Below are 27,461 nucleotides of genomic sequence, written 5' to 3' on the forward strand. Positions count from 1 at the left end.
TTGCTCATAAGGAATAATTGGGGATTACTTGCCCATAGGGAATCATTGGGGATTCCTTGCCCGTAACATGAGGATTACAAGCCCATAGAGAATCATGGGGATTTAATCTCCATGATTCCCTATGGGCATATAATCCCCATGATTCCCTATGGGCAGGTACGAGTTTCCCTCTGGGGCAAGGGCTGTCACTTGTTTCAGGGCGCCCCTGTTCGGGGGAGGAGGCTTGCCATGGGTTCCCCTGAGGCTGAGAGAGTGTGCCTTGCCGAAGGTCACCCGGGGGAGGGTTCATAGCAGAGGCTGGAACTCGAACCCTGTTCTCTAGAGTCATAGTACGCCAAGCTTCTCTCCTTTCCCACTGTCGCTCCAGGGAGGGGGACTCACCCGGCGGTCAAGGAGGGCGCCCAACTCTTCAGGCCGGCCGGGGCTGCGGGAGGGAAGCACAGAAAGGAGTCACAGGGAGCGAAGGGCTTCCCGTCCCTCTTCCCAAGCCCCCGGAGCCTCCCAGCCCTCACTTACCCAGGGCGCGCAGGGCCAAGCGGGACAGCATCACTTCTCCCTCCCGGTCACCCCGGCACAGAAAGGGCACCCTAAAATGGCCGCCCCTGCGTCACAGGAAGTCTCGCGAGAACACGCCTCGTGACCGAGACTCTGCCCTTTAAGAGATGATTTTTTTGGACTTCAACTCCCAGAAGCCTCAGCCATCTTGGCCAATAGTCTTGGATTCTGGGAGCTGAAGTCCAACGGCCCTTAAAGAGCACAGAAGGGAGATATAACGAAAGCCTCACCCGTCATTAACGGCCAAGGCTCAATGCTGGAGGATTCTGGGAACTGTAGTTTTGTGAGACATTTAGCCTTCTCTGTTAGAGAAAGTTCCCAGGATTCCCAGGGCAGTTAAAGCGGTCTCAAACTGGATTATTTCTGCAGTGTGTGTCTACAAAACCTTATGCTGCCATTTATTTCAGTCAGGAGGACAATAACATTAAAAAAAACCCTCACAAGGGTCCGCTCTAAGTCGAGGGAATGACTTGGAACTGACACACATAACAACAACAAACACGTCCTTTTCATAGGGAACCAGGTTCATAGGTTCCAATAAATGCGAGCAGATCTCGCGAGAAAAAGCCAGTTCCCGTTCGTAATTCTCGTCCTCGAGGAGGAAGAGGAGGAGAAGAAATGCAAAGAGAGAGAGAGAGAGAGTCTCGGAGGTTCTCGCGAGAAGAGGAAGAGAGGGCGGGGCGGCGCTGGGAGCACGTGCGCGCGCGCTCTTTGCTGAGCTGCTTGTCGTTTGGCGCCGCTGGAGGCATGGAGAAAGCGAAGGCGCTGCAAAAGGAGGAAGAGCAGCAGCAGGAGGAGAAGAAGGATGCAGCAGCGGCAGCTTCGTTGCAGCCTCCGTCGGCTGGAGAGGGAGACTCCGGCTCCGAGTGGAGCATCCCTCCCAACGCCCCCGCCTGCATGGAGCGGCACCTGGATGGGGCCCACTACCGGACAGGTACCCCTCCTCTTCCCCTTTCCTTGGGGCAATGGCCCGCTTTGGCCCCGCTTTCACTCTTTGCTATGGAATCCTGGGAGATGGGGTTTGCTGTGGCCTTCCTTCCCCAGCGTTATGGTTCCTTCCTCCTGGTGATGAGGCCAAAGTACCAGAGCCTGAGTCTGGCCATCTGGGCTTCCAGGGGGAGTTCTGGCTTGATCCATCTAGGAGCCATTGCTTGGCTTCTTGTCTGCCCCTGGCAGCCTCAGTGGAGGTTTATGTCCAGACTTTGGATGCCCAGACTGGCCCTTGGGATCCTTTGAGTTTGACCCTGGCTTCTCCATATCAAGAGCCACGATTTTGCCCCCGAAAGTGCCCTCGGCTTATACATGAGGTCGGCTTATACTCATATATATATACATCATGCCCAAAGATTGGCCCACAAGCTCCAGGTCGACTTATGTACCGGTCACTGAGGTAATGCCATAGCAGCCCTTTCAGATTTCCCTGGGCAGTTGGAAGAGCAGTCAGCAGAAACAGTCCAGAGTGAAAGGAAAGAAACAGTCTATGTGCCTGATATAAATATCTGTCTATATCCACACAGAGACATTTCCTTATTCTTAGCTTTCCATGAATCTTCAGGGCCTTCAAGGAATGCCGAAAGATGTGCTCTAGGTCAGCATTTCCCAAACTGGTTGCCTCCCAATGTTGTTGTTTCCAGTGGTCAAAGATGATGGGAATTGTAGTAGAATTCAGCTTTAACACTTAAATAATCAGGAGTTGCAATACACTTAATACTAAATTTAGGAGACCTGCTTGCTTATTCATAATGAAATGCGCATGTGTGCTGCATAATTATCCTCCGCAGATGGTTCCCTGCTCCTGGGAGCATCCAGTCTGAGCGGACGTTGCTGGGTGGGCTCCATTTGGGTGTTCAAGGATCCATCTAAAGCTCCTAACGAAGGCTTTTGCTCTGCTGGAGTCCAAACGGAAGCAGGAATCGCAGATCTGAAATGGGTTACAGATAAAGGCATCTTGGTGGCTTCAGATTCAGGTGAGTGTCCAAGAACCCTGTGAAATGTCTTACAGTTATATAGTCTTACAGTCTTATAGTAATGGCCAGGATCCCATGGAGATAAATAGTATATGGTTTCAAGGAGCTTTGCTTTCTTTTGTGAGGCAGTCCCTCCCCAACTCCAGAGAAACAAGCTGATTTTGAAAGTGAAAAGTACTTTTGACTTTCCATTTCTTGTATTCTTTGTCTGATTCTGCCAAACAGTCAATGATGCCACACTTTTCTGAACAGTTCTGTGCATCCTTTTGGCCGACTTTATGATGAGACTTCACCACCTCCTGCCTCACTTCAGATTTCAGAAGATGTCTGGGACATGACTGGTCAAAATATTGCAAGTCGGCAGACTGGAGACAAGAGTAGGATGGGAGGTTTCCGTTTTTTAATGGTGACATTTTGGGATGGGGCTGCCAAGAGATACAGAAAACATGTCAGGAGAACAGTTTGGTCATATATACAGGTTTTGTTGCCCTTCCTGTGCATCTGCTGGGAATGATTACAGGCAGCCATGTCTGGTGTCTGCTGGTCTAGAAGATGTTTACATACATACATATTCATGGGCCAGCAGTGAGTAACATGTGCCCTGCTAGATGTTGCTGGACTGCAGCTCTGTCATTCTTCACCATTAGCTTTACTAATTAGGGCTGTTGGGAGTTGTAGTCTAAAGAGAAAATGTCCAAATGGATGAGGATGTAAGGTGAATCATACTTTGTTGTTTTTGCCAAATACATCTCATTCTTGATATATTTGCAACTTACTTGTTGGTACCGTTAAATAATTATTTTGCCCTATGTTCATGAGCATAAAGGATCCCAAGCAAAGCCTTGGGTTCCTCTGTGTCTGGCAGAGGAGTAAACCAGAATTCTGTTTCACTTTGACATACAGTAAAATAAAATTTAGTCAGCTGCTGAACAAGCTGGATACAAACCATGGGATTTTGGTTTGTTTATTTAACAAGTGGTTTTTTAAACCAAAGTCCCAAGTTGATACATAACAGGCTAAGGGTCAGGTAAAATAACATTTTCTTTGTTTTGCTCTCTGGCTATATGGAAGGAGAGTGGGAAGTGTATTACCTCAAGCAGACCCCTTTATGCTCATAATCCCCAATCTTTGTTTGGCACTACAGGGTATATCTCAGGTTTGTTCCAGCACATTGCAGTGGACCCTTCCCATCTGCAGAGGTTCAGGTCCATGCCCCCCCTCCCCGCAATAGGAAAAGTATTGATACTCAAGCCCCAGAGTATTCAGTGGGTTGCAACCATGTGCACACCTGCATCACTCTGCCCATGGGCTCATGTCACCATTGGAGAATTTGGGCATGGCAGTCTGTGGATGATCTAGTCCACAGATCATTCTGCTGTACTACTTTAACAAACACTATGGTACCATAGGCAGAAATAATATGGCCAAAATACAGATAGGGTCCTACCATAATAAAGAGTTCTTAAACATTTCAGCAAACTCTTTATTTAGAACTAGCAATATAGAGATGTGATATGAAACAACCAGGTCAGGTAAGCCTTACGTAAGTAAGAACATTTAGAGCTTCAAGGCTTCTTTCAAAATGTAGGGATATCTGTCTTGTCTTTTTTCTTTTATCACGTAATGTCTCACTATAACAAACTAAATTAACACAGTTCTCTGAGGCACTCCCTGAAAACTTGAACACAAAGTGCTCACTGGAGAATTTGAGGAATTCATTACAGCCACTTCTTGTCAGTCTGTCTCCCCCCCCCCCCCCCCAGAATATATCTGCTCTGTGCTATAAGTATAAAGTATTTATGATTTAGTTCCAGTAAACAAAGCAGTCTGAAGAGTTAAGTCTCCTGTCTGGTCAGCAGCCATTTATGCCCAAAAGCTTTCTGAAAGCCAGCATTAACTGAGTAGTTTGTTCTACCATTATGCCAGACCTTTTGTTCCCTGTTTGCATAGTTATGGTCAAGCTTTGCAAAACGTTTAGATCACTGGTCACATTGGTCTAAAAATACTTCAATTTTCAAATACTGTTTATAGTAATGGTGGCTGCTTCTAAGAACAATAAGGAGCATGCATCTGGAAATCTCAAGATTTCTTCCATTTTTAACTTGTCCTGTAACAAAATAGCTTAGGGTGAAATGTTGGAAGAGCTGAAAGCCTGGAATAAATGTTTTCATTCAGTGAGAACATGCAAGGTATAAACTGCTGTAAAGCAGACTCATAAATCAAATCCCATGAACTGAGTTTCATTCACAGAGTGGGGGATTTCCATTTAAGGAATGCATCGAAATCAGTTTTTGCTGATTTCCCTTTTATTCTGCAATCCCCTGAAATGCTGCTGTGGAAAGTTGGAAGACCACCCAGTATATTGGTGGATTTTGCTGCAAGAGGAGAGATCATCATTGACTCCCCCCACCATCTCTTTCATGAGCTGAAGCCTCTTCTGGATCCAAGCCTGTTCAGAACAAACAGTGACACTTTAAAGGAATTTGTGCTATGGGACTTGTAATATAATTGGGACATGTGCATAATCTTGTTCAAGATGCAAGCAAAGGCCCTTGATGTAGATTTAAAAATTAAAGTAATGGAGGCTGCATCTTCTGGGAGTATAGCTTTCATAAAAGTCCTGCGGATTTTGTTTTCCCCTGTCATCCAGGTGCTCTGGAACTCTGGGAGCTAGATGAAAATGAGACCTTGATAGTGAACAAATTTTGTAAGTACGAGCATGACAACATTGTGACGACAGTGAATGTCCTCGCCAACAGCACGCAAGCCATCACTGGCAGCAAAGATTTCAGGTGACCACTTTGTGGTGCTGCTTTCCTGCTTTAAGTAAAAAATATCAATTCTTTTTAAACTTAATCTGGATTTTATGTCTAGTGTGAAGATCTGGGACATCCCTCAAGAAACAGTGCTCAACACCTATAGAGGTGAGTGCTAAGCTTAATTTATTTCCTTTATAAAATTGCCTTATTTCCCCATTCTTTCTGGGTAGGTTGGGGTTGCATAGTTTGTGTATAACTTTCCCTCCTGTGATCCTCATAAGAATCTTGTAAGAGGAGGTGATATAGAAGGGAAAGAGTCACTCACCAAGGGCTAGCAAAATTCAAGGCCATTTGTTGTTGTTTCTGTTGAAAAAAATTTATGGATTGCATTTTCCTTAGGGACTTCCCTTTTTCGTTCTAACAAACCATGTGACTTTGGACACTCACTCTTGGAGACTGTTCAACAGACTCTCTCTCAAGATTTGTAACAGTCTCCTCAGTCTCAGTGAAAGTAACAATCTCCTCTGAGTGAGGTTAACAGTCTCTTCCTGCTATATTAAAGATCACGAGACTTCATCTCTATACCCAAACCATCACCAGTTAGGTCAGGATTTAGTTTGTTATATATTTATTTAAGTTGTTATAATTTGTTTTTAAATTACAAACTGCATGTTTGTTGTTTTTTTTGGAGTAAGTCTTTATTCTTTAAGAAGACAGATTTAGAATAAATAGTCTGACCCACATGTTCGGTGTTCTGCTGTTGAAAGCTGAACTCGCAAGTTTAACTTTCATACTTGCATATTTTTGTTTCCCTTTAAAGGGGTTAACACCCTGAGAAACTGAAATTGCACCTCACATTTTTATATTAGTCAATGGATTCTGGGTTAGATCAGTTTGTATCTGTATTCACAATTATCAAATTCCCAGAGAATTCCCCCTTAGGCAGTGTTCCTGTTCTTCACCCCCCTTAAGGAAAGTTGTCACGTTTAAAATGTTACCTGTGAGTAAAAGGGTTCCCATGCTTGTACATTGTTGCTTCCTCCCCCCCCCAAAAAAAATCTGAACTGAATTCACCTTCTACACAAGTCCATGTTAATGTGTTTTACTGTGCTTTTCATTTAATTCTGTGTAGCTCACACTGGTCAAGTGACATGTGTGGCCTCCTGCCCTGGGAAAGATACAGTCTTCCTGTCCTGTGCTGAGGTAAAGCCAGCTTCTTGTGGATTCAGATATAGCTTAAGCGTTTTGAAAACAAAATGATTTGACTGCCTGTTTTTTGCCATTATAATTACAAAGATTATATTGTCATATTATCATAGTACCAGGGAAGAAGGGGAGAAACCTGACAAAACAAGAAATATTATTTTTTACAGTTGCTACCATGGTGTGTTGTTACTAATTACTATGGTCATGTTTCCTTTTAAAACTGCTTTGTTGTTAACTTTATTATTAACTCATTATCATTAACTTTTTTAAAAAATTACTTTTAGGATGGTAGGATTTTACTATGGGATACAAGATTGCCCAAACCAGCTACTCGAATAGGTATGCATTTTAATGCCAAATTATTTATTTGCATTTTCTATGGTTTAAGTAGAATAGAAAGGGGGAGGGGTGTGCTGCCAGCAGAAATTTTTGATTTGCATCACTTGGGAGCCCCCTATGACTAAAGGATGAAATATTAATGGCCTGGATCATGTTGCCAGATAGCGATCTCATATATTTTCATTGTGAAGGTCAAAAATGTAGGAAAATTCCTGTCTCCACCAGAGCCACTTTTATAACCATACATTCTAGAAACCTGGAGTGCAATTCCCACAATGTAAAAAAATTACTGAACAATAAGGAATATGCTGTGTTTTTACATATGCCATCTCCTCCCATATGTGAATTCTATCCTGGTTCCTTTAACCAGAGGTATGTGTTAAGTTTGTCCAAAGTAGTGCTAACAGTAACTAAGCCTAAGCAGGATTGCCCATGATCATGGTTTGCAAACTTACTTCACATCATGATTTTGATATCAGTGGTTCGCCTTGATCTTAGCTTGAACAAAACACTCATAGGTTGGCATCCTTTTAATTAGTCCTAACTATGGTAGAGCCATTCAATCAATTGTTGAATGGTGAGTCAACCAGTAAGTAAATCCGATTGATTCAGTGGCCCTACTGTAGTTAGGATTAAGAGCAGGATTTAGGCTGTTTAATGATGGTTTCAGACGTGGGCAGATGCAAGCTTTCTGTGTGTTCTGATCGAACCAGGGATGCTGTTTGCACTAGACTCCAGTGGTTGAACAGTGCCTTGGAACAATAGATAACTTCCCACTGTTTTATCATAGCAGTCAAAATGTCCTCTGCAAAGTTCAGTGCTGCAGCTCATATACTGCATCCTAAATTACATAGCCTTTATCAAGGAAATACGTATCAGAAGCATTGTTATGAATAAAGTATTCATTACTTAAGAAGGGGTAGGTAACTGTAGAAAGGGCAGAGATTATTTTAGTCTATTATTATTATTATTATTATTATTATTATTATTATTATTATTATTGCTGTTTTCAGGTACGTGGAGGGGAGCGTCATGGAGGCATTTTTGAGCAGTTGATATGATGGAAAATTACCCAGAACTTTGTGGAAAATACTAGAAAGATCTAGGGGCACAGGCAGGCTTCAGAGACAGAACTTTGGTTTCCAGTGTGCTACACTTTGTCCACACTTGAAGTGAAGCGGTCTGTGGTAACTAGCAGATTCTTCAGTGTAAAATCCCAATACTGGCATAAGAATTAGGGAGAGGCAGTTTGATATCAGGACCCAGCATGGCATAGTGGTTTGAACATTACACTATGACTCTAAAATTCAGGGTTCAATTCCTGCTTGGCCATGAAACCCACTGGGTGACCTTGGACAAGTCATATGCTCTCAGGCAAAGGCAATGGCAAACCTCTGAATGAATCTTGCCATGAAAAACCCATGATAGGGTCGCCATAAGTAAAACAATGACTTGAAGGCGCACAACAACAGATGTTGATATCAAGAGGAATCTTTAACAAGTCAGAAAGGATCTGAATACATTTAACATGCAGGTCATTTTTTTCTCCTTGGTTGCCTTGTCCTAAAGCTCAGCAAAGCTTATCAGCAGGCCTAGCCAAAAGGTTCTCGTATTAAAGGATTCAGAGCTTTTCTGTTTGTATATATTTCAATGGATAGCTTCTGTAGCTTCTAAACCTGTCTGTCTGTCTATGAGTACTGTTCTCTTTATCTTTTAAACATTATTTAATAGTCATTTAGCTTTCCTGGTGAATAAACCAGAAACAGACTTGAACCTGACTAATGTTCTTCTCTCACCTCTACCCTACCCCAACAGCCTACAGTGCCTCTAGCAACCTTCCTACCTCACTGATGTGGCATCCACATCGAAGTGACACATTTGTCTTGGGTAAGGATTCTTCTCTTTATTCTTGTAGTCTAAATATTGTAAGGAAATAGTCATGCTTTTTCAGTAACACTATTCCTCTGTTGTTGTTTTGAAGGTGATGAAAGTGGGAGAGTTGCTCTTGTGGACATGAAGAATGCAGACTCTGTCCTTAGCTCACCTGTGCACTCTCGAAGCATCACAGGATTTGCTTTTTCTGCCCATAGGTATGCTTCATAACATCAGTAATAGTTGACCTGTATACATTTGTGAATGCACAATTCAGCATTATGAAATAGTGCTGCCATAGCAGGGGCCTTTCCTACTACACAAGTGTAGTACTGTAATTCTACTTTAACTGCTGTGGTAACATCCTGTGGAGTCCTGGGCTTAATAATAATAATAATAATAATTATTATTATTATTATTATTATTATTATTATTATTTATAATAATAATTTATAGTTTGGTGAGGCACTAGAGCTCTCTGGCTAAGAATTTTCAATACTCCTACCTAAACTACGAATCCAATATTTCATTTAGAGTTGGCTTTTACCAGTGCCTCTTTGAATAATGCTTCAGTTTCCAATTTATGCACTGGTGACCTTGCTTCCTTCTGACATGCCACCTGAAAGATGCCTGCAGCAGTCTCTTCTCTGCTGCTGCTTTCCTTGTGCTGCTTTCTCGTCTGCTGCTTCTCATTTCATCACCAAAGGAATCCATAGTGCCACCACTTTCTTTCCCTCAAGCCATCTCAAAGCTCTCATTGATGTTTTTGGCTTTTGACCAATCTCTTACTCTTTCCTGTAGCAGACATAAATATAGATGTGCACATTTATCCTTGCTTTTTTCTCCCAGTACCAAAATTAGAATTTTGAGTCTCTCTGCTTGTTGGCATCCCCTTCTTGCTTAAATCTTTTTGTAAAGTTCTAGATACCAAAAAAAGAAGAAAACATTGGAGTCAGAAGAAATGTCAGTTTCATGTGTGTAGTGGTAGTGGTGTGATTTCATGGTCTATAGCAGTGATTCTCAGACTGGGCGGTGCACCCAACCAGTGGGCAATGGAAAGATCCAAGAGGGTGGTGGGGGGGACAGCGGGAAAGCCTTCAGTCAAAGTATAAGTGTGCAAGAAAGACAAGGGAAGCCATTGGTCGTTAGGACCATGGTGGGGATGAGGGTTGCATGAAACTTGGGATTCCTTAAAACCATTACACAGTCTCACTGATTGTTTTGTGTGGTGGTGTCTCCTGCCTGTGTGAGCTCACTCTCTTAGCAACATCTTTCACTAGTACTGGTGGTGGCAGTTAGGAAACTTGCGATGCTTGGGCAAAGGGCATCACTTCTGTAGCTCAGAGCACTACCACTTTGGGACAGATGGATAGACTGAAGCAAGGAGTTAGAGCATGTGGCGGCAGGAAAGAAGCAGCAGCAGCAAAAAATGAACTTTTGAATTTGGGATCTTACTTAAGCTTTGTGAACTTTGCTAGGACTTGGCAGGTTGGAGCTGCATTCCTGCTTCTGCTGACAGGCTGAGAGAAGAGTTTAATAATAATAATAATAATAATAATAATAATAATAATTTATTTCTATACCGCCCTTCTAAAAATCAGGGCGGTGTACAACAAGAAAATCCATACAGTTAAACATATTAAAATACATTAAAACATTGCAATAAAAACAAGCAAACTCATGCCAGCTCAACCAGCTGACGACGGAGGGGTGAGAAAATATACCGGGGGATAGAGTCAGGGGTAAGCCCGCTCAAAAAGATATGTTTTCAACCCCTTCTTAAATTGGGCCAGGGAGATGGCCGAGCGGAGTTCAACGGGCAGCAAGTTCCAGAGGTTGGGGGCCAATGTGGTAAAGGCCCTCCTGGTGGTAGTAACTAGTCTAGCCTTTGGAACTCTTAATAATTGCTTAATTAACAGAAGAAACAATATTGGTGTATATGTCTGGGGGAAACACTTGAAGCTGTTTGGGGAAGACATGTTTCTGGGGAAAGAGAAGGAAGAGCATCCAGGGTCAATTCTTGGAAAGATTCCTTCAACTTGGAGTGGCACTCCTACATCTAAAATTTCTCCCCGTTCATACCAGTCTTAAGTCCAGATTATGTGGCCTCTGTAAACTCCCAACACATACATTCCACATACAGTCAACAAAGGAGGATTGAGAGCCCTTCCTCACCAGGGAGAAGCTTCTCACTTTGCACCTGCTCATCTTGGGAGCAGCTGGCTGAGCAGTGGCCAAGAGGCCTCTTGCCCACACTGGCCATTTCCAAAAGGGTGGCATGGGCGAGAGGCTTCTCAGATGCTGGTCAGGTAGCTCCTCAGTTTCTGTTCCCAGAGTGATGAGGTGCAAATGGAGCACTGACCAAGCAGCCAGTTGAGCAGAAAACCAAGACGCCTCTTGGTTGAGCTGGCCTTGGCCACAAGGCTAGCTCAGGCAAGCAGCTGCTCAGTCACTGCTCAGTCAGCTGCTCAGTTGCTGCTCCAAAGGTGACCGGGTGCAAAGGGAACAGAGGCTAAGGTGCTTGACAGATCGCCCGAAAAGGGTGGTCTGGAGCTGCCCATTTTTCCTCCTGAGGGAGCCCACAGCAACCAAACCGTGTGGGCTCCCTCTGCTCCAAAAAGAACCCGCTAAAAGTGAGTTCTTTTTGGGTGCGCACAGGCACCGCCATCAGTGACATTAGCGCACTGTGTTACATCAATGATGTAAGCACAGCGCCTCGATGTACGGACGCAGTGCCGCATCATGGTGGTCCCTGTGTGGACCGGAGGCCACCATGATGGCTCCGCTGCTCCGTGTTAGGGTTCGGGAGCATGCAAGTGCTGCGTGTTCCCGAACCCTAATTTTGACCAGACCCCCCCCCCCCCCCCCCGGTCTGTCTCAAGCCTAAGATTGGTTGTTTTGCATTTGTAATGGAATAGTAAACCTAGTATCAAGAAATACACATGTGGAGGAAGGAGTGCTGTGGTTGTCACACAAGAGGAAAGGGGGTGATAGCTGAAAAAGGTTTGGGGACCACTGGTCTGTAGAAACTAAACAAGCCACATGAGTTAACCTATATTTTTATTTCCCCTCTAGTTCACTTCTTTTGGCTTCCATCAGTGAAGACTGCACAGTAGTTGTTCTTGACTCTAGCTTTTCAGAAGTGTGAGTACAAAACATTTTAATGAATTCCTGTTCTGCACTCCTTGGGAGTTTTTTTTCCCTCGGCAGTGTTAAAATTTCATTGTGCTAGCTATCATTTTGGCATACTTAGTGAGTAGCAAAATGATAATGTCTGTCCATGTAAGGAATAAAGAAAACCCTCTAGCTAGAGAGCTTTCTTTATTCCCTGCATGGGCAGACATTATCATTTTGATACTTACTAAGTGTTACAATAGACTGCAGTAGTGAGTTCCACAGTTTGCTTATGCAGTGTTCAAAGTACTTCCTTTTTTCTGTGAATCTTCTGCCTTTTTGTTTGATTCAGTGACTCTGATGGGGGTGGGGATCTACACTACACAGTTACAATAGTTTGTTAACTTCAGTGCTCCATCCTATAGAATCCTAGGATTTATACTTTGGAGAGGATGTCACAATTGTCTGCTAGAGAGCTTCTGAGTATCTCAACAAACTACACATCCCAAGATACTGTAAGATGGAGCCAGGACAATTGAGGTGATATTGAACTGCTGGAACTCTATAGTGTAGATAGAGGGTGAGTTTTAGCATTAAGAGAGGGAGAAAAACCTCTTCCTGTACATTTTTTCCACATCAAACATAATTGTATATGCTTTTTTATTGCATTGCCAGTTATGGATGAATGAGTAATTCTTGCTGATACAGTACTTTGCAAATTCTTTTCCTTTGTATTTGCGATAGAATATACGAAAGGAGGTAGTTTAGCTACTTCATACACATTGGCTTTTCTATCTATTGGCCATGCTGTGTGCAAAAAGAGAAGAAAAGCAGAAACTGTCCTTTGCACCAAGGAGGTTTGTGCAGCAAAAAATACCTTTCCTTGGTCCTTCAACCTGCAGATGTGAAGGTTTAGCCAGTAGATCATTCTAAAAGAAGCACCATTTGAATTTGTAAACTAGCCCTTTCCCACCCTGTGCCCTTCAGATGTGTCGCACCTCAGTGGGCTATTATCCCCATTATCATGCTGCATGGATTTAATGGGAATTGTAGTCTAGGACAACTTGAGAGTACTAAGTTTGGGAACACTACTCTAATCTAATTGTATATTGAGTCCTCTTGCGATTATATTAAATAATTTGCACATAACTCTATCATGTAAGAAGACTAATTCACTGCTTAAGACTGTGTTCATCAAATAACAGCTCATTGTTTCATATCTTTCCCAGTTTTAGAAATCGCTCCCATCGAGACTTTGTGAAGGGCTTATCATGGTCACCACTGAACAAAAGCTCACTGACCACAGTTGGTTGGGACCATCAGGTTCTACATCACACTGTTCCAACGCAGAATAACCATCCTTCAGGAAAAAACAACAACATAACTGCATAATTTGATATGTTCCCTTTTGGGTTCCTCCTGGAATAGCATTCTGTTTTTCTTGATTCTTGGGGTTGAATGTAGCTGTTGTTTTCAAGAACAGTGGTCCAGTAATAGGTTCATTTTAGAGGAGTACTAGCTTCACACCATCCATTTGTTGCAGCCAGTCAGATTGTCTGGGCAACAGGTTTTAAATTAGGTAATACAAAACAATATGAATTGGCAAAGAATACACTTTGTTTTATTTTTAGTTGTCTTACACTTTACAAAAATGCCAGAGTTGTAGAGGAGAGTGGACCTTTGTCTAAATAAATGTGGACTAAAACATTGCAGTAATTACTGGGTTTATCTGATAGTTTTTAATTGGAATTACATTTATGACTTAAGAGCAGATGAATCCAGCTAAGAAGATCTGTGCTAAAATGGTAAATGCCAGTCTGTTAGCATGGTTTCATATATAGTTTTAGAGCAGAAGCAAACAGTTGTGAGGATCGGGGACCCTCAAGGCTTCCCATGGAGACCTGGGAGGGACTCCTCCCCCCCATAGAATTTTATGCCCCTACACCTCTTAATGGTCATGGTGAACATTTTTGCCCACCCCTTGGCTATTTGAGGCTTAGGAGAGACTTTTTTTTTTAACAACAGGAGGTCACCTGGAAGTGACTACCTGTTTTTAAAATAAGCTTCTCCTGGGCCTAAAATGGCTCCAGGGAGGGATGGGTCAGAGGAGCTCTCCATGTGCCTTAGGTTGCATTCTGGTTGCAGACCACATTTTTTCCTTTACTTCTGTTGAGGGCATTTTTCATCTAAACTACCCTACCTTAAGGATGCAGTGATTTGTGGTACAAATAATTAATATCTAGGACAGTGATTCCCACACTTTTGTCCTCCAGGTGTTTTGGATTTCAGCTCCTGAAGGCCTCAACGAGCTTGGCCAACAGTCAGGAATTCTGGAAGCTTAAGTACAAAACATGTGGAGGGTTTGGGAGCCACTGATCAAGAAAAAGGAAGTGTCTTGACACATTACTTTTTGGTCAATATACAAAGAATGGTTATGATATGAAGGGTTCAATTTTGTATATTATGGTCAGGGAAGCACCTAGTAGGCAGCAGAGAATACTTGTCTGCTATACTGCTGCTCTTATTCCTTCAATATGTCCATCATGGAATGCTAATTGGTACTGGTGATATATCAGAGAATTGCTCAGCTAATTCTGTGTGTTTCCTTGGTTTTGTGTTTGTTGAACAGTACAGCCCCCTCTCCTGCTGGCCAGCACTTCCCCAATGTGTGAAGCTGTAAAAAGTTGCAAAAAAAATTGTGAAGTTTGGAGACCTGTTTCAAATGCAAACTCATTTTGAGGGGAGGAACTAATTCCTTATATCCCACTACATCAATGTAGCATTTCGTTTCTTAACATCCTAATTCAGGTGAGGTCATTTTGTGAAGCTGTATTGTAGTGTTCACCCATTTTACAAGTCTGGGTGTACATTGTGCTTCTTTTTCCTGACTTATGGGTGTAGCATATGAATGACAGATTATACTTGTCATTTCTAAGAAACTGAGAAGCTACAACTTGTATTTTTTTTTTTTAGGTGGCCATTCACTCTTAATCCTTTCTTCTGTTACTCTGAAAGAGACTTGGGGATGGGAGTGTTGAGAATGAAGCTGTCTTATTTAAACTAAAAACTTGGAAATGGGGAGAAGAATTTATTCATCTGTCATAAAACCTTAATTTGGTTGTTCCTTTTAGACTGTAGAAATTAAGGTAAAAGTACACAAGGATTGGGATAGGTGGGTCAAACTGTTTGGTCATTCTCAAACCCTACAGGGCTTCTTGTGAAAAACAATCTTAAGAGTTTTGTGTGTACCCTCCTCACCCAGGTTATAGTAGAGACAGCCGATTAAGAAGCTATTTTTCCTAATGTGTGACCATCAGTCCTTTTTGGCGGTAGGGAATCCGAAACTTTGGTATTTGTAGATCGGTGTAATTGCTGGGCAAAATCCCAAGTATTGATAGTGTCCACAGCAGTTTTCTGGACTGATAGGCTAGTTTGCTGTTACTCTCTTATGAAGAGCTGCTTTTTCATATGTGTAAAAATAACTGGAAGAACACATCTTCACTTGTATGTGTATATATGTTTGTTTGATTATTGTATTCACTCCCAAGTTTCAAGTTGGAACAGAAGATATATTGTGGGCATGCTGATGGTGACATGTCACAGTTCTGTAAGCTGATATTACCAAGAGAACTGTTGGAGGGAGCTTTTTTTTTTTTTAACTTCTGTGATCTGGAAGCAATGAAGACAAATTTTGTCTTTGTTAGTTGGAAACAAGCACTACTTCAGGACCTTTGTGATACATGAAATGATTGGAGATGACAGCATACAAATAGGAAGGAGGGTTTTTTTTTAATAAAATCTCTTAATTTTGAAATGGTTGATTTTATATATGTGTCTTGCCTTTATTATGCTTGCTTTGAATCTTTTCATAAACACAACTTTGAGGTATTGTCACTTCACAGAAGTTGTGGTTAGGCTTCAAATTGACAGTGAAATTGGGGCACTTATGTGCAATTCATCATAAAATGTCCTGTCATGTTTTAGAGAAATTGCAAAGTTCATTGACATTCCCAAACAAAAAGTTACCAAGAACCATTTTAGGGTGATTTCAGACACATGGTCACTGGATGCAGCACAGCACAGAGTGACCTGGAAGGCAAGTGACTCCCTCCTGTTCATCTGTATGGTCTCTTTCTGACCTAGGTTTTTGCCAGATCATCCAGTGTTTTCCTGAGCTAGCCTTGCAATTGTTTTACCATTTGTGAAGGTGTTTATATCATTAGTGGTTATGCCAAGTATGATTCATATATCCTGTTCTTCAATTGTGACCCTGTAGCACCATTTTGCCAGTCAGGTTGATAGTTTCTGAATCACAAAGGATATATTCAACAATGCACTGTCAGTTTCACAACACATTTTTTAAAAAGTTGCTGCATTCATATAGTGAGACTAATACAGTGATGCGTTCTTGTGGGTTTTGGTGTAACACTGCCAACATAATGTCTTTCATTTAGATAACAAAGAATTAAATATGTGAGTATGGAGAGGTGGAGTGGAGGTCTGAATTGGCAGAAGTCAGAGTGAAAAGAATGTAAGTCTTGGCTAATTACTGAACACGAGCAATACTGTTGCTAAAAATGCTAACAACATTTTAGGCTGCATTAAACAGATACTTAGGGTTGGAACAGACAGCCCTTAAAAGATGCTTTCAGGGCATCATCAGATGCCGCACACTCCAATGATGCCTAGAAGTCGGGTGGCCACCCAGACATGGGCAGCTTCAAGATGTTCCAGCAGCATGCTGTTTAGATGCCACATGCTGCCAGAGAGTCTGGAAGCTGGTATGGGGCTGCGGCGCAGCTGCTATGAGTAGCTTTTCCATGGCCCAAAAATGAGCAGGTCTTTGCTGCTCTTTTTTGGGCTGGGTTCAAGGCGGATTTGGGCCGCTGCATGTGGTTGCTGTGGCCCCAATCTGTGTTCAGCAGGGGTGACTTCAAGCTGCCCCTTTGGGGCCATCTGTTCTAGCCCTAAGTATCTAGATCGTGAGAAGTAAATGTCCCATACTGCTCTTCAGTGGCAAAGCCACGTAGAGTACTATGTCTTGTTTTGGATGCTACTCATTAAGGGTGTTGACAAATGAGGAAAGTTACCGATTTGGGAGAGGAGTCTGGAAGCCCAAGTCCTGCAAGGAGTGGGTGTTGAGAGCTGAATTTACTTTTGTTGTTAACAGCCTTCAGGTCAACTAGGTAACTGAATGAGGCATCCCCAAGACACTTATCAACAATCCTGCTTCTAGGGAGAGTTCAGATTTGATTTGTACTGGGACACATTACTTTTAGCTGGTCATGGTATCCACAGAACTCTTCTTCAGCACCACATCAAACAAGTTGATTTTCTTTCTATCAGCTTTCTTGACTGTTCAGCTGTCACACCTTTACTTAGTATATCTTTACACTTCAGGATCTTGTCTAGTTCTTTCATGGCTGCCCTTCCCATTCCTAGTCATCTTGATTTCTTGACTGCAATTTCTTGTCTAATCAATGGTTGATCTAAAGTATAGGAAGTCTTCATTTCAATTTCATCATCGTCTATATTGAATTTGTGTAGGTCTTCTGTGGTCATTATTTTAATTTTCTTAATGTTCAACATTAAACCTGCCTTTGCACTTTCATCTTTGTCTTTCTTTAGTAATCGTTCCAAAATTTATGTTGTGCTAATATTATGATGTTCCTTGTATATCTTAAATTGTTGATTCTTCTTTCTCCTCTCTTTACTCCTTCCTCTGAATCTAAGCCTGCTTGGTGTATGATGTTTTCTGCATACAAGCTGAATAAATAGGGTGATAAAATGCATCGTTGCCTGAGTTCTGATATACTTACATGGAGAACGTTAAAGGGAGACAGGAGAGCTGTCTTTAAAAGGTAGAGCTGGCTTAATACAGCCAAAGAACTTATTAAAGCCACCAAGTTGTAAGGAAACTGATTTTAATTGAAGCTTAGTAGAAACATGTTTCAGTGACAACAGCTTGTCTTAGGGAGTTGCAGGCTCTTTTTCAATGGAGGCTTTTAAGGAGAGTTTGGATGGCCATCTGTGAAATGATTTTGCACTGCAGCTCATAATTTGAAGAGGAAGTTGTCCTGTTGTGTTCAGTAAAGGAATGGGTCCATGGTTTTCCCCTCCTCCTTCCTAGCTAGGGGACAAATGACATGTTATATTGTTCATTCTTGTTAAACCTGATTAAACTGGCTCTTTGCATTTTGAAAACAGCCCACAGAGCTCCTATACAGAAGGCACTCCCAGTGGAGAGCAGGGTCTCACACCAATTTTCAGCAGACTGGACTGGATGGTTTTCAATGGGAAACGGATGTGAGGCCTCAGTCTGTTACATGCCTTCAAGTTGGCTCCAGATTGTAATGACCCTCTTATAGCATTTTCTTGGCAAAATTTATTCAGAGAAGGTTTGCAATTGCATTTCTTCATGGCTGAGAGAGTTTGACTTGCCCAAAGTCATACAATAAGGAACAGGGATTCTCACCCCAGTCTCCCAGAGTCCTAGTGTAGGACTTAAACCACTACACCATCTGGAGGAAATTCCAGTTTGGGGGCTCCACAATTGCTGTTTATAATGCACTTGGCTAAGTCATGCAATATATTAAAATTTGAATAACATAGTGTGTAATTTGGGGCAGTAGATGGTGTGGGCACATCTTTTCATTCTGGGGAGCAATGGAAGAGAGGATGGGAGAGCTTGTAATACGTTGTATAAAGAGGCTCAAGGCCATTCTGGCATGTGAAAAGTAGTTAGAAAAACCCATTGCTTCGCTGCATAAATTTGCACTAGAAAATTTGTACTAATGTTTGCATATTGAGTTACTATGCAATAGTGTGGTTAGGTACTATACTGTGGGTAGGTATATTTTATGTGCTGTGTTTTCCTTTGATAAACCACAAGGGGGCAGATATTGATTGTGTATTATCCAGGCCTGCTGTTAAAGATCTTCTGATAAAGGCTATTCTGGAAGTACTTCTTGAAGCACTGTGTACATCTTGCATTTGTCTCTTCTTAAAGAAAGTACAGATTTGGGGAAATACTAAAATCCTACTAGATCTGCCACTACAAAGGTTTATGCCACAAAAAAATTGTTGAGCCTAATGTGGACTTTTTGGTTGCTTTTTCTGCAGTAGGACTCAGACGTACTGGGTTGTAAATAAAACAGTTTTAATGCTAAAGTTCCTTTTTTAAAACAACATTAAGACTGCCTGCTAATAGAAGTGTATCACCTAATTCAACTGGTTAGAATGTAATTGGGCAATGAAATTGCTGCTTTCCAGGAATTATAGAAAATTACACTGGAAAAACCAACCCTTCTATAGAAAATACCTTTTGATCACAATCTTTTCATTTGAATCACAGGTGCTTAAGCTCCTTGAGTGAAGTATGGTAATTGGAAGATCACGTATGGCTGCTGCCAAAGTTGAGCCTAGCAGTTCACACTGAGCAGTAACCATTCTACAAATCCAGAGATATGTACTTAGCTGTATGGGTGCCATATAGTGTGGATGGCATGCACATGTTTCAACTTGTAATGCATTGTGTTGTTCTGCTTGTTGGCTGGCAAGGGGTGTTTATCTCCCTTCAATGGCCTAAATATTACCATTGCAAGCCTGTAGTGTGTCATATGGGAAATTGCATCAGTGTTAAGTTATGTGGCTTGGCTAGTGAAGGCTGTAATTCAACCCTATGTACTTTAGAACAGGCCCCACTGTGAGAAAGTGGATGTTTGAAAAGGGGATGGCAGTGGTGTATTTGAATAATTTGAAGACATCCAAAAGACTGTTGCAATTCTGTATGAAGTTTGTATGGGTCCCAAGAGCTTAGAGTGTAAAGGGGTAGCACTTCAATGTTTTTTGTATAATGGCCTCCAAGAATAACAAAGTTGGTAACCCCTGCTTGGTGGACTGGGCTTACCTGGCCTTTGCTAACCCCTCAGAAATAAGGAAACAGAATAGCCCTGTGTCTTCTTCATAGATATGGGGATGAAGAATAAGCTCTGTCCCTGTGCCCAAGAGAAGGAAGAATCAATGTAGCTGAGATTTTGAACTTTCTGGAAGAGTGTAGTGTCTGGCAGTGTTCTTGTCCAAAGCTGCAGAAAAGAGCTGAATGTAGGGCTCAATGTTGAATTTCCCAAAGATGCATCCCTAACTGGCTTTTTTCTGTCTCCCTTGGATTTTGTTTTTGTTGCCATTGTAAAAATGCTGAAGGTGCATATTCTCTTCTTCTTCTTTACTTAAAATGGTTGTCATACAAGATCATGCATGCTTGTGTTTAAGTTTCACAGTTTTCTTTTTTGGGTCTTTGGGAGGATTAACGGAAGTATTTGCCATCTCAAAAGACTGTCCTGTTAGGGCTTGCTGAAAGGAGTTGTATGGGCAGCTTTGAAGGCTTGTGTTCTATTTATAATCTGAATGCTTGTAAGCAGCAGAACAAGCTTACCTGCCCATGTTGCCCCATCAAATGTGAATCTCTAGTGAAGATGACTCATTGGGTATTGGTATTAAATACAACAGTGAGGGAGGCAGAAGCTGCTTTAACAAGGATCACTTTTCTGCAAGACAAAAAAAGGCCATAAAACCCTAAACCCTTTTGCGTGTATGATACCAAGATTTGAATGGTTGTCTCTACACCTTATGGATTAGTCTACAGTTTGGAAAAAGCTTTAGATGTTTTGGACTAAAACTCACTGAATCCTCACAGGCAAGTGTTGTACTAAAACATCCTGCCATGATGTGGGCAGGAACCATTCTTGTGTAGAGCAGGGTGGGCAAGTTTTAGGAGTCCAGCAGCCAATTCCACCATTTGGGACTGACCATGGCCTGCTCCACCCCACAGGTCCACTTCTGTTTTAAAGAACTGCTGTTCCTGGAGGTTCAAGTGCTTTGGATGGGTAAGTGTAATAGAGGAAGATGTAGCAGCAAAGGGGTCCAGGAGCTATGTGTGTCTTGTCCCAATCAGAATCCCTTTCATAAGTAAGAACTCTATATCCTTTTAGTACCTATGTACCCTTTCACCTGTACATTTGAACATGCAATAATTTCTAGTATTCTAGGAAATAATACTCCTGCAGAAGCAACTGATTCTAGTTTAAAACTGAACACAATTGGCCAGCCCCAGAACTTTGCTTTTTAACACTCAGATCACATACTATCTCCTTGTTCTGCCATAGCACTAAAGGAATCTTTGTGCTAGAAGAAAGTACTTATTGACAAACTGTTTCTTGCCATGAGCAGAAAAGTAATGAGTTCATGTCCAATAGCTCCACATTCCTGTGATTATTTAACAAAACATATTTATATTCAGGCAAAGAACATGGCATAAGCTGTTCTAAATAACATGTTTGTTGTTAACTGCCCTTGAGTTGACTTTGACTCATGTGATCCTATGGATAAGACATCGTCAAGACTCGCTGTCCTCAACCCCTCTGCTCAGGTCCTGCAAGCCCAGTTCCATGTCCTCCCTGATCAAGTGGTCTTCCTCTCTTCCTTCCATTTTTCCAAGCATTATTGCCTTTTCTAATGATTCATTTTTCCTCTTGATGAGGCCAAAGAATGACAACCTCGCTTTAGTCATCTTGGTTTCCAAGAATATTTTGGGCTTGATCTGTTCTAGAACCCAGTTGTTTGTCTTCCTCACCATCCACAGTATCTTCAGCACTTCTCCAGCACCACAGCTCCAATGAGCTGATTTTCTTTCTGTTGGCTTTTTTCACTCTCCAGCTCTCACATCCATACATGGTGATGGGGAATACAATGGCTTTGGACTATCCTCACTTTAGTGTTCAGTTATGTTTTTGCACTTTATGTTCTTATCTATAGCTGCCCTTCCCAATCTATTCTTCCTCTTATTTCTTGACTGCAGTCACTGTTCTGATCAATATTTGATCCAGAATTGTTTGCTGCAGAATTTTGAGCGTGACTTTGCTTGCATGTGAAATTAGTGCAGTGGTCCTGTAGATGCTACAAGTACAAATAACATGTATTCTTCTATGAAAGGAGCTTCCTCTGTGAGTAGAGTTCTGCATATTATAAAAACTGCATGCCAGAAGACTTAACTACAGATTTCTCAATAATTTACTTGTGGTAAATGACTGATTTCTGTAGTGATGTTCATTTATGCACAACGATAATTATGAAATATTTTCCCACTACATCAGTTACCTATGCTGCTGATTTGTAGCAGTACTCAAATTTACATATATTGAATTCACTGGGACCTGAATATACATATACAGGAGACCTGTATATAGGATTTCATGTTTACTAATAGGTTAGTGCAGCAGCCAGGGTTTGATCCTGAAAGCCATATTACATCCTACTTGCAAGAAAGGTGGGCTATAAACAAAATAAGTAAATAAATAAATAAATGTAGTTTTGACTATTTATAAAATGTAAACTTGTTCTGAACAGAAAATGCCCAAATGCTGAAATCTTTTGTGTCAGAATATTAGTTTTGTTTTAGCTCTCATGATCATTTTGGACAAAGCTCTTTATGGATAGTTGCTCATTCTGTACTGTCCCCACAGTCTCACAAGGAAAGCACATGGAATACTACAGAGGCATTGTGCAAGTTTATGGAGCAATGCACTCAGTGCAGATTCTATGGCTGTCAGTATTCCAGTTAAGTATGTGTTATCTCTGTGCATGTTCTTCTTGTTTACTCAGAACTCTTCTTTCATGACTGTAGTCACTCACAATCTTCAGATTCTCATTTTTCTCAGCGCAGAACAACACGTCAGAATTTATTGCATTATATCTAGTATTTCCACTGGGAGAAAAAGCTGATGTGTCAAGAGTTAAAGAAACACTGTCTTTTAGATGTACACACACTAAGTACAAAATAAACAGTTTGAAACTTAGTAAAGATTAGTTCATTCTTAATTTTAAGATACAGTAAATTTCAAGTTTTGTTGTTTTATGCCTTTAAGCCACTTCCATCTTAGGGGGATCCTATTAGAGTTTTCTTGGCACAATTTTTTCAGAGGAGATTGTCAGTGCCTTCTTCTAAGGCTGAGAGAGTGTCACTTGCCTGTGGTCACCCAGTGAGTTTCCATGGCTGAGTGGAGAGTTGAACCTGGTCTCCAGAGTCCTAATTCAACTTCCAAACCACTACATTGGCTCCCTAAATTCCAAGGTAAATTAGGATTATGTTAGATTTACATAACACATGTTTATATATCTGTGCACATTATGTGAACTAGATAGAAAGTACTGCATGAGGCTGAGAAAATTTAAAAACACATTCAAGTTGCTTGTTTCAAAGTGCTTTATGTCTCCATAGTACATTGCATTTTCTCATGTTTTACATTTATTTTACAGTTTTTATCTCCTTATAATGTAAATATTACATGTGTTTGTCTCTGAACATTTACAAATATTGGCAACCTGAATTAAGTTTAACAATCTGTGATATATACTGAGAGTACAAGCTCCCTTGCTTATCCCAAGCTACTTCCATATCTCATTTCAGCTTCTGTTAATCAAGAACATTGTTTGTTTGGAAACTGCAGTTGAAAGAGGGTCACTAATACAAGCAGAGAATAGATGCATCTGCACTGCAAAAATTATCCAGTTTGAAACCACTTTAACTGCCATGGTTTAATGCTATGAAATTCTGGGAATAGAAGATGTTTAGCCTTCTCTGGCAGAGAGCCCTGGCTGTTAAATTATCAGACTAGATGATATGTGCAGTACAGATGCAGCCTGAGAAAACACACTGGAAATCACAGCAGCACCCCCAGGGTGAGAGAGACACCCCTTCATTTGTAAGTCTAAGGACTGGTACAGATGGACGCTTTGTGTCGGCCTGGGCCCAAAATTAGGAATAGATAGGGCTGGGCATCCACATGTGCCCAGCCCTACTATCGGCACCCGTGCGCCATCATGGTGTGCCCCTGTTTATATGGGGTGCGTCATGATGACGCACATGTGTCAGAGTGCCCAAACAACGCTTTCACGAAAGGACATCATCATGGCGTGCGAGCTCCATAATGACAACCCTAAAAAGAAACTGCCTAGAGCAGCTTCTTTTTTAGGGAGCGTGTCAGTTCCACATTGTGTGGCTGCCACGGAACCAACCAGGGCAGCTTTTAGTCACCTGTCTGTATAGCCCCTTAGGCACTGAGATTATTTCACTTCGCATTTGCCCTACACATATACTGTATGTGTGTTTTACTATATCTGGAACACATTTATGTGAATAGTAGAATCATGTCTCTGCAGTTTCTGATCAGAACAACTTGATGGATGAGTTTAATAATAAGCAGAAGCCGATGTGGGCTTCCATGCCAGTGGGGTATCAGTCCTCAAGACAACTTCAGTGTCTTGGATAGCTTCCCTAATATTTGCACAAAAATCTAGAGTGGATTCAGTACTACCTCCACCACCCACCCTAGAAGCCAACAGTTGTCATTGGTTATAAGCAAACATGGAAAGAAAATTTAGAGTCCATAGGACCACTTGCTCCTCTGGGAGCCCATTCCACATTGTTTAGGACAACTTCCTTGTCCTGGGGATGCAGGAGACTACGGGGTGAGGAGAAGATGGAATAGTTTCTTTCTGTGAACATCTTTAGTTAACTTATATTAGTATCACAGCCTAGGCATTTATGTACAAATTAAGCATAGGGAACAATGCAATGCAATTTAAAGTCAGATGACTAAATACAGCAGAATAGAGGGCTCTCTCCTCATCTTGAAAGGAGAAGCAGCTACCATAACTTTCTTTTACACAGGAGCTTTTTTTGAGGAAGCAAGCAACCCTAACAGATTGAGATCTGACCACCTAAATAAATAGATCTGATTTGAACTGAAATGGCATAATATTGAGAGATGCCTTTATATGAAAAAATCTGCTGCCAGGCCAAATCAGCAAGATTTTATATTTGTACTTGCTAAATTACAGCAACATTAGAGAGAAAATATGAAAATATGTTATTCCTGCAGGAAAATAGTTTGCAAGTGCAATCCTAAAAGCCAGTGCTGCATGCATAGACTGTGGAATTAGCTTATGAATAAGAGGTTTAGAATTATTATTGATGTCAAAAAAAATTGTAAGAGACAAATAGACCAACATAAATAACCAGCAATTATGTAATGGATAAGTCCCATTTGAGAATACAAAACAAGTTGCATTAAGATGCTTTGATCCAGTGGTTCCCAAATTTTCATCCTCCAGATATTTTGGACTTCACCCCCCGCACTCCTGATTGTTGGCTAAACTGGCTAGGATTTCTGGGAGCTGAAGTCCAAAATACCTGGAGGGTTAAATTTTTGGAAACACTGCTGTAATCATACACTCATTCACCTATTTAAAGTGAATCTTACTGAGTAATATTTACACCCGGAGAAACCTGGCTAGCTAGTATTAGAGTGTGGTTTTCAAAGATGAGCTTTCAACCTGCATTTCCTCTGTTTTAATTGCAAACTGAAATATATCTTCAACATAATGTGTATAGGTGCCAGCACCTATTCTGTAAAAGTGCCCTCACCACCATGCAAAAAAATCAAAATCCCCAAACCAATGTGTTAGCTAGCTGCTTGGAAAGGTACAGTACTAGCATTTTATCCAAGGGTCAGATTGGAACCAGAAGATTTATCCCAAATTTTTAAACGTTCGGGGATAGTATGGCCACTGAGCTTTTCATCCTGTCCAATAAATAGTAGGAAGAGCATTAGACATGTATAGAATTTGGCTGTATCTTGGTTGGAAATCATCCAAATTGATTGCTTTGACCCTTTTCTATACTGTAGATTTGCCCACAACTGAAATGCAGTCCAGGAGACCCTTTCTAAATTGAAATTTGGCATCCAGTACAAAAAAAGGTCCCTTTCCCCTATTTTAAATGGAATGTACAAGTTGCAACTTAACAAACATATGGAACCTTTAAATGTATTTCTCTGTGCAGTTTCTTACTCAAAATCTCTTGCTCATATCAAATTACACAATCGAGTGTTACAGGTTATTGTAACAGCAATAAGCCAAGCAAACTGATTGTTGTATGACTATTTAACATGGCTGGGAAGTTTCATTCTCATCTCTTATCTAGTCCAATGTCCCCCAGCCTGATGTCCTAAAGGTGTGTTAGAAAGCAGCTCATCATCACCAGCCAACATAGCCATTGCAATAGTGGCTAGAGATGACACACCTGGAGGATTTCAGGTGGGAGAAGGTTGCCCTAGTCCCTCTTATGCATTTTGCCTCACTTGTGCTTTCTCCCCTGTGAACCTCTCTTCCCCTCTCCCACAACTATACTATTTTCTTCTCAGCACAATCCACTTCTTTCAGCTCTAGGCCTCAGTTGGCTGGGGTTAATTGCTATTTAACAGCCTTTCTTGAAAACCTGGGGCCTTTGCTTACCTTTTTCTGTGACTCCTTAGCTGTTTTTTGTCCCTCTGTAGGACAAGAATGTTAAACCTTTCTTCAGTACTGTTTACTGTTTGGTTGCATGTTCTTGAAGGTGTTGTAAAAGGTAGAGTTTTCCCCATAGGTAGAGGCTCTAGGTTGTTACCTACTGGCCAAGCTCACCCTAGACAAAAGGAAGTCTATAGAATTACACATATGCTTTAAGTTAAGAAATGTTGCTGTATCACACAACGTTTACTCTGTTACTGTACTGCACAGAAGCCCTAAGCAGTAGGATATGTTTTCTAGACTGATTCTTGCCCTTGTTGACAATAACTTACAACCAGTCTGTTTACAAGAAGGAAACAGGACTACTTCCAGGCCCTAAAGAACTGTGAAAGGAAGCCCATAACAAAGTGGAGAGGATGAAGTTATGATGTGTAGCATCAGATTTGGCCAGAGTTGTGTGGCAAGTTCTTCTTGACATGCATGTCTCAACGAAGACCTCCTTGGTATGAATAAGAAATGGGTTGTCTTGTCCCAGGTCTGACAGTGAATGTATTTGCAGTTGTATCATACTGCAGACTTCCATGGGAAGGCCTGAAGGGGAGGAGGAAAGTAAAAATACCATCAAGCAATATGGAAGTCCTTAATCATACAATTCATTATACAAGAGCCTCTGAAACAAAGTATGACAACCAGGTAGGGAAATTATATAAGAAAAACTGATGGTCAGCTTTCATTACAAGAAAATATTTCGCAGCATCACAATATATGTTTGTTTGTTTTTTGTTAACTCTTGAGTAAAGTGGGATTTTGGTGATGGGATGTCCTTAGGTTAATGTAAGCACAAACTCCAGGTATACAGTACAAACAAAATCTTTTTTCCCTTTTTTTTTCTTCCCTCTTTTTTTGACCACTCTCCAGACAGAACAGATCCTTGCTTCTCTGGGTAATCTGTAACACTACTGAAATACTATCATAAATGGTAGATAACATAGCTGCCTGGAGCATCTCTCTCTCTCTCTCTCTCTCTCTCTCTCTCTCTCTCTATATATATATATATATATATATATATATATATATAAAATCTTGCTTACTTGGAAGTACTGTATGCCCTACTTAGCTGAGGTATGTAAGATTTACAATGCAAATATATTTTGAAATGTGAACAGTACCCCATCCAGTAATAGTAGTACTTTTGTCCAGATGAGATTTTAGTAATTTTTCTTTTCTTGATTATGAACTGATGAGAGAGAAGCAAACACCTAGTTCAAGGTATTTTGAATATTTTCAATTCAGTCAGTCAACT

The 27,461-nt window shown here is 41.2% G+C and overlaps 3 protein-coding genes across 3 annotated transcripts in view; 1 reads left to right on the forward strand and 2 right to left on the reverse strand.

Moving 5' to 3' along the window:
• ATP5PB (ATP synthase peripheral stalk-membrane subunit b) overlaps positions 1-627 on the reverse strand; it is a 15,407-nt gene extending 14,780 nt beyond the window's left edge. The window contains exons 1-2 of the mRNA XM_042464521.1: positions 517-627; positions 382-424 (exon numbers count right to left, since the gene is read on the reverse strand). Coding sequence (XP_042320455.1) covers positions 382-424; positions 517-547 — 74 coding nt within the window. The 5' untranslated portion in view covers positions 548-627. The remainder of the gene's footprint in view (positions 1-381; positions 425-516) is intronic.
• A 613-nt stretch (positions 628-1,240) lies between these two features.
• WDR77 (WD repeat domain 77) lies at positions 1,241-15,631 on the forward strand. The gene is made up of 10 exons (XM_042465029.1): positions 1,241-1,489; positions 2,337-2,522; positions 5,173-5,314; positions 5,397-5,446; positions 6,414-6,484; positions 6,772-6,826; positions 8,642-8,713; positions 8,808-8,916; positions 11,774-11,842; positions 13,042-15,631. Exons 1-10 carry the CDS (start codon positions 1,303-1,305, stop codon positions 13,202-13,204), a joined length of 1,104 nt encoding a protein of 367 aa, XP_042320963.1. The 5' UTR covers positions 1,241-1,302; the 3' UTR covers positions 13,205-15,631.
• A 7,445-nt stretch (positions 15,632-23,076) lies between these two features.
• The window catches only part of C4H6orf132 (chromosome 4 C6orf132 homolog), a 56,671-nt gene continuing 52,286 nt past the window's right edge, over positions 23,077-27,461 (reverse strand). Inside the window, exon 5 of the mRNA XM_042461481.1 lies at positions 23,077-26,749. Within this exon, the coding sequence (XP_042317415.1) occupies positions 26,644-26,749 (106 nt within the window). The 3' untranslated portion in view covers positions 23,077-26,643. The remainder of the gene's footprint in view (positions 26,750-27,461) is intronic.

The sequence above is a fragment of the Sceloporus undulatus genome, chromosome 4, assembly GCF_019175285.1.
Source record: "Sceloporus undulatus isolate JIND9_A2432 ecotype Alabama chromosome 4, SceUnd_v1.1, whole genome shotgun sequence".
NCBI lineage: Eukaryota > Metazoa > Chordata > Lepidosauria > Squamata > Phrynosomatidae > Sceloporus > Sceloporus undulatus.